Genomic DNA, 13742 nt, shown 5'->3' with positions numbered 1-13742 from the left:
CAAACCCGACTCCAACACTTTCGCCGATGTCCGAATTCCTCCAAAGTGCCCACCATATTGTGAAGCATGCCAAGGCTGCAAAATAGAAGATTGATCTTTCTCGGGGATACACCTCCGGATCATGTTATCTACACATATTTTAAAAAGTAAAGGTTCATCCCAGTAATAAGACCGACAATCGCGAAAGTACAATACCGCTTGCCAAATAATTAGTAATATCAGCATGTCATGGAATCTCCTCCATTGCCACTGCTAGTAATTGTTCATCCGGGAATGTCTCAGTTATATCTTCAACCTCTACTTTCTTTTCAGCTCCCTCCAACCTTGAAAGATGGTCTGCCACTTGGTTATCTGTCCTTTCCTATCGCAGATCTCCAAATCAAATTCCTGTAGCAATAGAACCCAACAGATCAAGCGTGGCTTTGACTCCTTCTTTGCTATCAAGTACCTAAGTGTTGCATGGTCAGTATAAACAATCACTTTTCAACCAATCAAATAAGACATAAATTTGTCGAATGCAAACACCACAGCCAACATCTCTTTCTCAGTCGCGGTATAATTAAGTTATCCACCGCTTAGCGTTCTGCTTGCATAGTAAATTAGGTGCACTATCTTGTCCTTTTGCTACCCCAGGACTGCTCCTATAGCATAGTCACTTGCGTCACATATGAGCTCGAACGGCTGCACATAGTTGGATGCAACGATGATTGGTGAATTTACCAGTCTCTTCTCCAGCTCCTCAAATGCTAACCTGCAATCATCAGAGAACAGAAAGGGATGATCCTTTTCAAGGAGTTTACATAAGGGGTTATCAACTTTAGAGAAATCTTTTATAAATCGCCTATAGAACCTGGTGTGCCCAAGGAAACTTCTCACTGCCTTGACCGAAGTGTGCGGTGGCAACTTCTCAATCACGTCAAACTTAGCATGGTCGACCTCAACCTTTACTGGACACTCGATGCCCTAACACTATACCTTCTTATACCATAAAATGGCACTTCCCCCAGTTCAGCACTAAATTTGTCTCCACACACCTTTTTAGCACTCTCCTTAAATTGTGAAGACAGTCTTCGAATGAATCCCCCACCACTGAGAAATCATCCATAAAGACTTCCATAATATCTTCAACCATATAAGTGAAAATGGCTAACATACACCTCTGATATGTAGCCGGTGCATTGCATTCTCCGAAAGGCAAATATGCCATACATACAAGTAAAGGATGTTTTCTCTCTATGTTCAAGGGCTATTGAGATCTGATTGTATCCCGAATATCCATCCAAAAAGTAGAAGTGAGACCGCCCAGACAACCTATCCAACATTTGGTCAATGAATGGCAAGGGGAAATGGTCTTTCTGGGTGGCTGTGTGCAGTTTTCTATAATCCATGAAAATTCGCCAACCCGTGACTGTACGAATCGAGATCAACTCATTATTCTCATTTTGCACGACTATCATTCCACCCTTCTTTGGCACACACTGAACTGGGCTGGCCCAGTTACTGTCAAAGATGGGGAAGATGATACCCGCATATAACCACTTGATCACTTCTTTCTTCACCACTTCTTTCATGTTCGGGTTCAGCCTTCTTTGATGTTCTCTGGATGGTTTGTGCCCCTCTTCCAAGAGAATCTTGTGCATACAAAAGGTCGGGCTGATACCTTTTATATCTGCCATGGTCCAACTAATAGCAGTCTTACATTCCTGTAACACCTGAAGGAGTTGTTCTACCTGCAAAGCTAACAAACCGGATGAGATAATAATAGGTTAATTAGAGTTAGGCCTTAAGAAAGCGTACCTGAGGTGAGCTGGAAGCGATTTTAGGTCCAATTGTGGTGGCTCCGCTATTGATGGCTTCGCAGGCGGTGTTGCCCTTTCTTCTAACTGTAATGGCTAGAACTGGGGTTCCCGTTTCCAGAACCCTTGACCTTCGAGAGCAATGACCCACTCTGCCAACTTACACCATCCACATCTTCCAAATTCATCAAGAAAGCTTCTAATAGATCTCTGACATTAAGGGTCTCATCCTCCTCTTGTAGTATTACATCCACCGCCTCCACTAGTGAAAAATTTGCAAATCTGCTGGGCCTCCTCATAGATTGTTGAACATTCAATATTATTTTCTCATTATTAAACCTCATTTTTAACTCTCCAGTCTCACAGTCGATCAATGCTCTCCTAGTAGCTAAGAACGGCCTCCCCAAAATTATTGGTATTTCTTCGTCAACTTGAAAATCAAGAATAACGAAATCAGCTGGAAATAAAAACTTCCCCACTTGGACGAGCACATCATCCAGAATTCTTGTCGGCCTTTTGACTGTGCGATCAGCTAGTTGCAACAACATTGAGGTCGGTATAGCTCTACCAATGCCTAATGTTATGTAGATTGCCAAAGGCATCAAGTTGATACTGGCTCCTAAGTCGCACAATACTTTAGCAAAAGCATAACTTCCAATTGTGCATGGGATAGTGAAACTACCGGGATCAGACAATTTTTGAGCCATAGGTCTTGTCACTACCATGCTGCAAGTTTGAGTTAGAGTTACAGTAGACAGGTCCTGGAAGTCAGATTTTCGAGACATCAGATCCTTCATCATTTTTGCATAACCTGGCATTTCCCTCAAAGCGTCCATCAGCGGAATATTCAATTGAATTTGTTTAAGCTTTTCCATGAATTTCCTATATTGATCATCTTTCTTTTGCTTTGCCAACCTTTGAGGGAATGGTGCAGGAGTTAGCTTCTGCCCACTGCTTGGTGTCTTTTCTTTATTAGGAGCCTTTTCCACCACCTGTTCTGTGAGTTGTTCAAATTCCTTCTCCTTGCCTTTGTCCACTTGTGCATGTTCAATTACAACTTCTGTGAGCTCTGTTGACTCGTCGGTCTCTAATGTCACTGGAGTAATTAGCACTGCGTCTCTCCTATATTGAGCAACTTCTTGCTCTCTATCTAAATCCCTTCTATTCCTGAGACTCACTGCCATTAGTTGATTTGGGTTCTGCTCCTTTGGATTGATGTTTGTGTCTGCAGGCAACGTTCCTTGTGGGCGATTGTTCAAGGCCATAGATAACTGGCCTAATTGAGTTTCAATGCCTTTAATAGCCGAATCATGTGAGGCCAACTTTTCTTGCATCTTTCCATTTGTCCCAATGAGTTATTGCAGCATGCCCTTGATTTCTATCATACTACTATCCTGCTGTTGATGAGGCGGTTGGTAAGCCAACTATTGTTGGTGCTGCTGATTGTAGCCATGCTGCCTTTGATAAGGCACGACTTGGCCTTGTGGTCGTGCTCCCCCTGGAATGGTATTGTATTGTTGTTGGGTTGGTCAGTACTACTGATTTTGAGGTCCCCATTGCTGTCCACCTTGCCTATGACCCCCAAAATTATTGGCGTAATTCATGTCTTCTCTGAAGCCCTGGTTATCATTCTCTCCACTCCACGAGCAAACATATGACTGATTTATGCAGGGAGTGCATAGGCCTCCATTTGTAGTATCAACAATGTGCACCTGTTTCGTACCCATCTCATCAATTTTCTTTATCAATAAGCTCATCTGGGTCATGAGAGTGGCTATGGTTTTTGCATTTGTATTGTTTGGGTCAAGAGCAACAGAATGTACTATTGGAGTGAGTGTTGTATTTCTCATCATCCAGCCATCTTGTCAAGAAGAATCTTGCACTCTGTGAATGTTTTGCTCAAGAATGCACCTCCAGCTGAAGCATCTACATTGACCTTCAGACCGTCAGCCAAAGCCATATAGAATATCTGTCCTAGCATATGATCTGGAATGCCATGGTGTGGACACTTCACTAGCATACCCTTAAACCTCTCCCAGGTTTTCTGCAAAGTTTCAGTCAGTTTCTGCCTAAATTGCGATATCTCATCAATTTGCCTCGCAGTTTTGTTGTGTGGATAGAACTTGTTTAAGAACTGCTTGACTAGTTCCTCCCAAGTAGCAATGGAGTTTATTGGGAGTGAATTCAGCCAAGTTTGAGCCTCCCCAGTCACTGAGAATAGGAACAGTAATAATCTGATTGCTTTAGGAGTCACATTCGGTTGTCTTTGATTGACACAAATTGATAGAAAGTTCTTCAGATGTTGTTGTGGGTCTTTAATGTACGAACTAGAGAATAGCCCTTTATTCTATAGCAAGTGTAGCATGTTGTTGGTAATCTGAAACGTCTCCGCTTGTATCGGAGGGACTGCAATTGCAGTGGCCAGGTTATCAGTAGTTGGTTGTGCCCAATCATATAGAGCAGCTTCCGGCACAAGAGGTGCTACCACTCCGATGTTTGGGTCAACTCGATCATTCCTACTGTTCTCGTTGACGTACTCGACGTCGTCCATTTCAATTTCGAATTGTTCGTCTTGTTTTAGCTGTTTGCCCTTCTTGTTAGCCCGATTCAATACCCTGAATGCTTTCTCGGTATCTAAGAGTCCTTCAAAAAGTTCACCAGTTCTCAAGGAGATTCTAGGCATGCACCTGAATCACAGAAGAGTTCAAAAGTGAGAATTTCAATGGAAATATTTTTAACACCACAGAAAATTGATCTAAACTGAAAATCCTAGCAATTCTTCCAAGTTGTAATAAATAACATTGTTAGCTCCCCGGCAACGGCGCCAAAATTTGATCACACCCAACTATGCCTTATAAAAAGGACTAAGCGGTCACTGCAAAAATAATCCAGTTCAAGAGTCCGGAGTCGAATCCCACAGGGAACTAACCTATTTGCTACAACTTTTAGTATCGCTAATGATAAGCTCAGACAATTTTTAGAGTTCAAGATTTTATTTGATAATTAATAAAAATTATTTAACTAAGGAAAATGACAATAAAAGCTATCAATAAGCAAGAATGAAGTTGAATTCAAGGGTAAAAGAATCTAGGGCTATTGATTTCCCCAATTGTCGGAATAATTCCTGACACGTTATCTATAATCGCGTCATAACACTCTATAAAGATGATCTTGCTTATCAGACTTATCTCTCGATTAATTATGATAATTTACTAGAAGCATTCTCTCGAACTACTCAAGTTGACAATTTGTACAACTCATAAATATCACACCAAAGCTTCGCTATCTCTAATCCCGCTTTTAAATTCAAGTAATTAATCTCTTAACTTACTGAAAAGTGGCGTTGTTCAACAACAATCTAATCAAGTGTTCTTTCTCAAGCAACACTAGACAACTAGACACGATTAATCAAGGGCCCTTTCAATTAATCACAAGAAACACATAGTTGAACAATTATAGAGTAAAAACGGCTCAATTATATCAAAACGTAATGAAGACTTCATCCAACAATTAGTTCCATCAACCCTAGATGACGGGTTTAGCTACTCATACTACTATGCACGATTACAATATAAAAAGTCATAACCAACAATGGAATTAAGAAGAAGAAGATGAAAAACTAGTAAGAGAATTCTCTGTCTTGCTCCTTTTGTGTTCTTGCCTCCAAAGTTCTTCTAAAAAATAGAGATACCCTCTTTTTAGGCGAGCTGGGCTTCAAATAGTCCAAGGTTAGTAGCCTCTCAAATTACAAAATTAGCCTTGGACGATTTTTCTCGGAAGCACGTGCACGGCCATGCATCAACCGCGCATCGACCGCGAATTTTGGCCAGTTTTTGCCTGACATGCGCGGCCTAGTGCGCGGCCGCGCATAGACCGCGCACCTGAAGGATTTTCTGCAGCATTGTTTTTATTCTTCTTTTTAAGCGCACTAAGCTCCAATTGGCCTTCAATACTCCATATTAGCTCCAAAACACTCTTTAATGTCCTCATAGCCCGGAATTGCTCCTGCAAAGCATAAAGTTCTTAATTAGAGCAATTTGTTATCATTTAACATTCAAATATCAATAAAGTGCAGCTATGTTAGATTGCAAATAGTAGCTAAACTACATAGTTATAGCCTACTATCAGGCAGCCGCAGGTGCGAAGAGGCGGAGCAGCTCTGCCACCGCAGGTGCGGAAATTTGGGCGCACCTACGAACGCGCAGATGCGAAGCTGGTCCAGGCGAGTGAAACTCGCACCTACGAGGAACTTCCGCAGGTGAGAAGCCGCAGGTGCGGTCACTCCTTCGCAGCTGCGAAAAACCTGCTTGGACAGAACCTTAAAACGGAAGAAGCTCAGTCCATTTTGTCCGTTGTTTTTTCATGTTTGGGCGATTTCAGAGTTTTTTGAGAGGGAATTTCAACTAACAACTTAGAGATAAGTTAATTCTACACACCTTGAGTTAAATACATAGATTATGGGTAGATTATCACCGGTAAATCTTAGAAATCAAGGGTTTAGATGAAAAACCTAGATTTGTATAAAAATGAGATTTTAACCACGAAAATGGTTATGGAATTGGATAGAAATTATATATTTGAGTTCTTGAGATTATGGGTAACGTTTTATATATATATGAGTTCTTGAGATTATGGGTAACGTTTTCATCCGAATTTTTTTGGAATTCGGGCATGTGGGCCGGGTGTGAATTTTAAAAATTTTATCATTTTGGATAGGGTAATTTATTTAATAGGTGAATTTCGAATTATTGAACATGTATTAATTATTTTATATAACTTTTGGATAGTTTCGGATTTTTTGGCATCGAATTGAGGTTTTTACGCGACATTTTTATCGGAAAGTAGATTTTGAGACAAGGTAAGCCTCTTCTCTAATCTTGTGAGGGGAAATTTACCCCATAGGTGATTTAATTGATAATTGTTATTAATTGTGGGGACTACATGCGCATGAGGTGATGAGAGTCCGTACGTAGCTACTATCTATGCTAAAGTCCAGATAGTTTAGGATTCAAAGCATGAACTATGTGTGTAAATTGCATCCTTTATTTAATTAACTTAATTGATATATATTGTGAATTGTTAGGGAAAGATAGTAAAAGATGAAAATCTTATATACTTAATTTTGTGCTTAAATTAATTTATTTGTTAAAATAAATTATTCATCCTCTCGAATTAATCTATAATAAATATACTCTCCTTCCGGAGGTACATAAAAAATTATCCTCCTTTCTTTTGGAGCGGGCCGAATGCCTCGGCAGTATAGATGCATCTATGGATCGTGCCGCACGTCCCTCGACTGTGTACATGATACTCTGGATTGGGCCGTATGACCTCGGCAGAAATCGTGCCTGATAATAATAATTATACGATACATTTTATTTTAATTGCAGTTTGGGAATTTAATTAATAGATTGGAAATTGTTGCATTTGAAGGAATTTAATTATTTCTGCTGGTTAAATAAAATTATTGCTAACTCTGTAAATCATGTTGATTTAGTTATTCTAGTTTTACTTCTATTATTATTATTAACCCTTAGTGAGTATCAAAGTCGGCCATCTCGTCTCTACTTCGTCGAGATTAGGCTTGATACTTACTGGGTATACGTTGTTTACGTACCCATGCTACACTTGCTACACGTTTTGTGCAGGACCTGATACATGTGCTATAGTTGGACGATATCCAGAGTCTTAGTGGTGAGTTTCCATTCTGCAGCAACCAGTTCATCTTCCTGAATTTTTTTTATTCTCTCTATTTTATTTCAGACAGTATTTAGAATTTTTGTATAATCTACTAGATGCTTAAACACTTGTGACACCAGGTCTTGGCACACACACTAGTAGAATGTTTCGGATTTAATTACTTTCTTGGTTATTTTAAATTTACCAGATCTTTTCACATTATCTTGATTATTGCAAGTAGGAATAGTTTAATTATTCGGTTAATTGTTTTAAAAAAGGATTGAATATGTGTTTAAATTACTAGTTGGCTTGCCTAGCTGTAGTATTGGGCGTCATCACGACCTATATGTAAAATTGGGTCATGACATAAAGTTCATAAATCTTGAATTGGGGTGTGATTCGTGGTTTTGATGTTGTTCGATGTGATTTGAGTCCTCGAGTAGGTTCGTGTTATGTATTGGGACTGGTTGGTACGACTGGACGGGGTCCCGGGGGCCTTAGGGTGATTCCAGACCAAGTTTGGGTGTTTTGATATTGTTGGTTACTGGTTCTGGTGTTGTTCTTCGCGTTCGCGAAGAAGGAATTTCTGATGTCCATTGTCTGACTTCGGAAGCTTATATCTCTCAATCTATAACGAATCTGGAGATGATCCAAAAATAAAAGTTGTATACCTTGGTGTCTAGTAATCCGAAAGATAAACCATTTGTCATTTGGAGTTTTGTACTAAAAGTTATGGTGGATATACTACAGATTGTCCGGAAAGAGTTTTTAAATCTCTACTGCATAAGGTTGACTTTGGAAGCTTATATCTCTCAATCTACAATGAATTGGAAGATGATCAACATATGAAAGTTATAGCCCTTGATATCTAGTATCCATAAAGTTAAACTATTTGTGATTTTGAGTTTTGTACAAAATATTATGACCATTATACTAGAGGCTGTCTGAGAAGAGTTTGAAAATGGCTTTTGAGAATTTTGTTCATCGCGAACACGAAGAAGGGTCACCTAGGCAGTGTATAAGTTTGCAAAAATGAGTTTGGCTCATTTCATCTCATTTCCTTCATGGCAGCCGACCTAGGAGCGATTTTGGAGCTCCATCTTCATCATCTATGTCAAGGTAAGTGATTTCTACCTATTGCAAGTTAAATACTTGGTTTATATACGAATATAGGCGTGAAAATTCATGGAAATTTGTAGAAATTTGGGGTTTTGAAGAAAAATTTGGAAATTGATATTTTTGGATTTTAACCACGAAAATGGCTATGGAATTGGATAGAAATGGCATATTTGAGTTCTTGAGGTTATGGGTAACGATTTCCTCTGAATGTTTCCGGAATCCGGGCACTTGGGCCCAGGGTGAATTTTAGGAATTTTACCATTTTGGATAGGGTAATTTATTCAATAGTCTAATTTTGAATTATTGAGCATGTATTAATTATTTTATATAACTTTTGGTTAGTTTCGGATTTTTCGGCACTGAATTGAGATTTTTCGCGACGTTTTGATCGGGAAGTGGGCTTTGAGACAAGGTAAGTCTCTTGTCTAACCTTGTAAGAGAGAATTTATCCCATAAGTGATTTAAATTAATAATTGTTGCTAATTATGGGTGCTACGTACGCACGAAGTGACGAGAGTTTAGGACTCAAATCATGAATTACTTGTGATAATTGCCTCTTTTAATTGCTTAAATTACTGGAATTATATTATAAATTATTTGAGGAAATAGTAAATGATCAAAACTTCATATACTCGAATTTTTGTGTAAATTATTGGATTATTAATAAAGATTGAATATCCTACGTGTTAATATTAATAACCTCTCATTCCGGAGGTTCATAAGAAAATGTTCTCCTTTCTTGTGGAGAGGGCCGAATACCTCGGGAGTATAGATGCATCTATGGATCGCGCCGCACGTCCCTCAGCAGTGTACACGACACTCTGGACCGGGCCATACGACCTCAATAGAAATCGTGCTTAATAATAATAATTACATGATACTTTGATATTTTATTGCAGCTTGTGAAGCTAATTGATAAATTGAAAATTATTGAAATTGAAAGAATTAATTATCTCTGCTTGTTAAGAAAATTACTATTATTCCTATAAATGTTGTCAATTAAAAATATTCTATTATAATATTATTGACCCTTAGTGAGTGTCAAAGTCGACCTCTCGTTACTACTTCTTCGAGATTAGGCTTGATACTTACTGGGTACACGTTATTTTCGTACTCACTCTACACTTGCTGCACATTTTTATTGTGCAGGTACATATATGTCTAGCGGTCTTGTGGGCGCATAGGTGTGGTTAAAATGCGGGGACTTAGGTGAGCTGCATTCTAAAATATGATCCGCAGCCAACAGAGTTTCCTTCAGAGTTATTTATATTTTTCCTGTATAATTTGTATTCCGGACAGATGTTGTATTTTATTTCAACTCCCTAGTAAATGCTCATGCACTTGTGACACCGCGTTTTGGGAGGATTTCGGATTTTTCTGTATTGAATTTGTTAAAAGTATTATTATTTACTCTGTAAATCCCCATTATTTACTATGTATATTAAAGAAAAATATAATTTTAAAAGTAATAAAAAAATGAGAACCCAATTTTGTATTTATTATTGGCTTGCCTAACAGTGGTGTCCGGCGCCATCACGACCTTAATGGATTTTGGATCGTGACAACATGGTATCAGAGCCCTAGGTTCACGTAGGTCTCACGAGTCATGAGCAAGTCTAGAAAAGTCTTGCGGATTGGTACGGAAACGTCTGTACTTATCTTCGAGAGGCTACAGGGCTATCAGGAGCATTTTCTTTTCTTGATCCCTCGTCATGCGATTTGATTCCTTTGAGGCTTATGTTTGTGTTTCTTTCCTATTCAATCTTATGCGACGTGAAGCTCTTGTTATCAATTAAGAATTGCGGAATTTTAATGGTACTACAGATGTGGTGCAGGATGTTTCTCCCTGTGTATTTGATTGGACTATTGTCGTCGCCTTGTGGAATGTCGTTCTATCGTTTCAGCTCAGTATCAGTATTACCTAAGATTTCCAGATTGGGAATTGATTGTTATGATGATTCGTGTGTTGCTATCGCACAGTGTTGTGCAATGGTAGGATGCTTGTCTATGCGTCAAGGCAGTGAATGACTTGAAAGGATGTTTTACTCAGTGCATGATTCAAAGATTCAGTATTTTATTTCCGGCGAAGAAAAGGCAAACGGACTACGAATTCTTAGGTTTAGGTCGATGAGGGTAACGACACTTGGTATTTTCGAGCATGGTGGAATTTTTCATCTCTGATGTGGTGACGTCGTCCTTGATGAATGTGTTAAGTTCGCCGTTGTTATGGTCCTCTTCAATTCGCCTTTGGGGCAGAGTATTGTGAATGGTGCCGGGGAAGCGGCTGTTAGGGGTCGCAGTGTGCTGTGGATTAGGATCAAATTGGTGATCCTAATGTTGATAGCACAAGGACGATGATCTTCGGGGAGATTTAGAGTTGGCGGCGATCTATTGGTTCAGGTGCTACAGAGATGAATTTCTATTTAAGAAAACAACTGGGTAGCGAGGAATAAGGAAGGACATGTGAGAGGTGTCTTGCGGTGGTTAAACTTCTAGAAGGCCAAGTGTAAGAAAACAGGAGTCTAGTAGTTGCTTAAAGGAGAAGGTTTAACCAAAGTGGGAGAGTGACAGAGTATCATATGGGTTATGTGGTAGAATCACTATACTCCTTGAGAAACGTTTAGAGTGATTTGGGATTCATGGTGGACAGTGACTAGGTCTACGAACTTAATTTGGAATGTTGACTGTTATACTAGGGGGAGATTGGATGCGACAGAAATGAGTTTGCTTAATATGAAGAGGAATGCAACATGACTTCGGGTTGGGAAGTACTGTCGTAATTTTTGTAATGTCAATAAGGAGTGAAAGAACTTGTATAGCTGGTGAATGAGCACGGGCTCAGATTGGTTTAAGGACTTCATAGAAATTGTACTTGGTGCAGCATTGTTGGAAGATGTCGGCATGGAATTTCCACATGTGGGTTATTTCTGGTGAGCAGGTTAACGGTTGCATGGTGTTGACGAAGCTTCTGCGAAGAATTCTACTAGCTACCCGGTATGAGGTCGAACATGTGAATATGGCTAGGGATCCAGAGCGTTCATGAAATGGTTAACAAGAAGATTTGGAGGAATTCAGCGGGTCAATTGTGCGAGGTCATGTTAACGAAGAAGAAGGAATCTTGGCAGGTTCTAGGGTTATGAAATTGTAGCTTCGAGCTAAGTGGGAGAGCCCCACCGTCTACGATTGGATTGTATGGTTATGTACTTGTGAGGTTTCTGGTTATCGGCATGTTGTAGGTTATTGCGACTAAGGAAAAAGAACATCAGTGGTAAATTGAGCAAAGGATTTGAAGAATGTGTGCTGTAATTGGCTTTATCGATTCATGTTCAGGCTTTGAAGGCTCAGGGTTTATGCTTCGTGTGGAGGTAATGTGCAAAGAAAGTGATCCAGCAGGGTGCTTCTTTGAGAGGGTGTTCATGTGCTAGCAGGTCTTTGGAGTTTGATTATATTTGGGGATAAGTCAGAGTGGGTGACTCTCAACAACGGTCTTAGTGGATTCAAAAATTTAAGTGTGGTGCCTAAGGATTTTGAGTCCGTAGTATGGTTAAGCATCTAGCTTTTGCGGCAGATTATGAAAGACGCTTGGAGTGTTCTACGTTATCTTTGCGTTGTAGTGTAGCATTGGAGGAATGGAAGAAAGTGACTTCGGATTCATAGAGGAATTATCACAATGGGACCAGTTGAAGATGCGAATGTGCGCACAATAAGGGTATGAGTTAGTTCGTGGGTTTTGAGGCAATGTGGGCTCGTGAAATGGAGTCACCCAGGGCGAGTGCGGATTGAGTTCGATATAATTTAAATGGAGCTATTATTATTTCTAAGAAAAGTCTAGGGTAAAATTAGAAGCAGTCGGATCGGTTAGAAATGGTTGAATTGGCATGATGGTGGCAATGATCAGTTCCTTCAGCATGTTAAGTTATACATGTAGTTTGTGGTTGTACACTTGGGCAGGAGCGCCACCACCACTTGGTTAACTTAAGAGGTATTTGATTCGAATGGCTTGTTCATGTAAATGGATCCCGGAAGAATTATGGGAGCTTAGATCACGACTTGAGGTTTGCATTTTTTTGTGATTATGGGAAATCAGTCATGTATTGCTATGGTTCTTCCGAAACGAGTAAAGTGAAAGGTTTCTATATGATGAAGTGTGTATCCTATTAGTGATTTAGGAGTTATGATGAAATTCTTGAGTTTTCGTGCATTGGTGAGATAGGTGCGGTGAGCGGCATGAAATTTGAAAGTTGAGGATCAAGGTTGCAATCCAGTGTTGGCAGGGATGTCACGAGCTCAGATGAGCAGGGAAGGATTCAGATGTTTAGAGTGAGTTGGTATTGTCTTTAGCGTCACTAATATCGGTGTCATGTGTAATAAGCTTTGTGTACTGATTTACGGACTTTCGATTCGCTTTACAACACTGTATGACTGGTGGTCTGGATGTGCAAACTTTGTTACCTGGTGCGGAAGGTCGTGGGAGTGTACACCACGAGCAGATTGTATAAGCGTGACATGTAGTCACTCGATTGATTAACAGATTTAAAACCAAGTATAGAGATTATGGTACTATCACTAATGTGAGAATTTATGCCTGAAGGGCGCCTGGTTTATTTGGTTTTGGAATGTGAAAGTTTGTTTCGGATTTGACGGTTGTTCTTGTGTGTCATGGGAAATATTGTTATTGTGGATCCTTGAAAAGTTATTAGCCTAGTGCTGTACGATCAGAAATCGGCTTAAGGTCCGTGGATGGATCTAAATATGAATGTGGGCTCTATATCAGGCTGGATATGTTCATTTCAGCATAACGCTGTTTTCGGAGAAGTCTTCGGGCCTTGGATGTTATTTCTGTTGTTGGCCTTTCTGTGTGGTCTCTATTGTGCCATGTGGGTTGTGAGGCGGTTTGATTATTTGCACTCGTATTGAGCTCTCGTATAGTTTGCGGTGTTATATGAGCAGGATGGCTCTCAAGATGCATGTCATTTATTGCACCTTAGTCATGCTTGAGTTTTGTAGCGTATGGCGCTATCTAATGGTATTGTGCACTTAGCATCCTTATGGTTGACAATTGGGTATTTCGTAGGTATAGGCGTTTTGGCTTGATGGGTACTTCCCTATTTAGTGTCATGTGTGGATCGGGTGGCACGCTGCCACGGG

At 39.8% G+C, this 13742-nt stretch overlaps 1 protein-coding gene and 1 non-coding gene across 2 annotated transcripts; one reads left to right on the top strand and one right to left on the bottom strand.

Annotated features, from left to right (window-relative positions):
• Positions 1-226: 226 nt before the first annotated feature.
• Positions 227-3130, bottom strand: LOC138910386 (uncharacterized). The gene is made up of 5 exons (XM_070201623.1): positions 1885-3130; positions 1156-1738; positions 976-1089; positions 721-751; positions 227-361 (listed from the first exon to the last, which is right to left on the bottom strand). Exons 1-5 carry the CDS (start codon positions 3128-3130, stop codon positions 227-229), a joined length of 2109 nt encoding a protein of 702 aa, XP_070057724.1.
• A 657-nt stretch (positions 3131-3787) lies between these two features.
• Positions 3788-3894, top strand: LOC117275611 (small nucleolar RNA R71). Its single transcript, XR_004505803.1, has one exon. It is a non-coding gene; the product is annotated as a small nucleolar RNA R71 (small nucleolar RNA).
• The last annotated feature ends 9848 nt before the right edge of the window (positions 3895-13742 follow it).

The sequence above is a fragment of the Nicotiana tomentosiformis genome, chromosome 4 (assembly GCF_000390325.3).
Source record: "Nicotiana tomentosiformis chromosome 4, ASM39032v3, whole genome shotgun sequence".
NCBI lineage: Eukaryota > Viridiplantae > Streptophyta > Magnoliopsida > Solanales > Solanaceae > Nicotiana > Nicotiana tomentosiformis.
The sequence above is the reverse complement of the archived record's forward strand: the minus strand, read 5'-3'. Positions and strand labels throughout refer to the sequence as shown.

Coding starts and splice junctions, on each gene's coding strand:
- LOC138910386 (XM_070201623.1), bottom strand. CDS start 3,130: ATGCAAGAAAAGTTGGCCTCACATGATTCGGCTATTAAAGGCATTGAA. Junction 1,090..1,155: donor ACCGGCTACATATCAGAGGT/GTATGTTAGCCA, acceptor ATGATTTCTCAG/TGGTGGGGGATTCATTCGAA. Junction 362..720: donor AGGAGCTGGAGAAGAGACTG/GTAAATTCACCA, acceptor GATCTGCGATAG/GAAAGGACAGATAACCAAGT.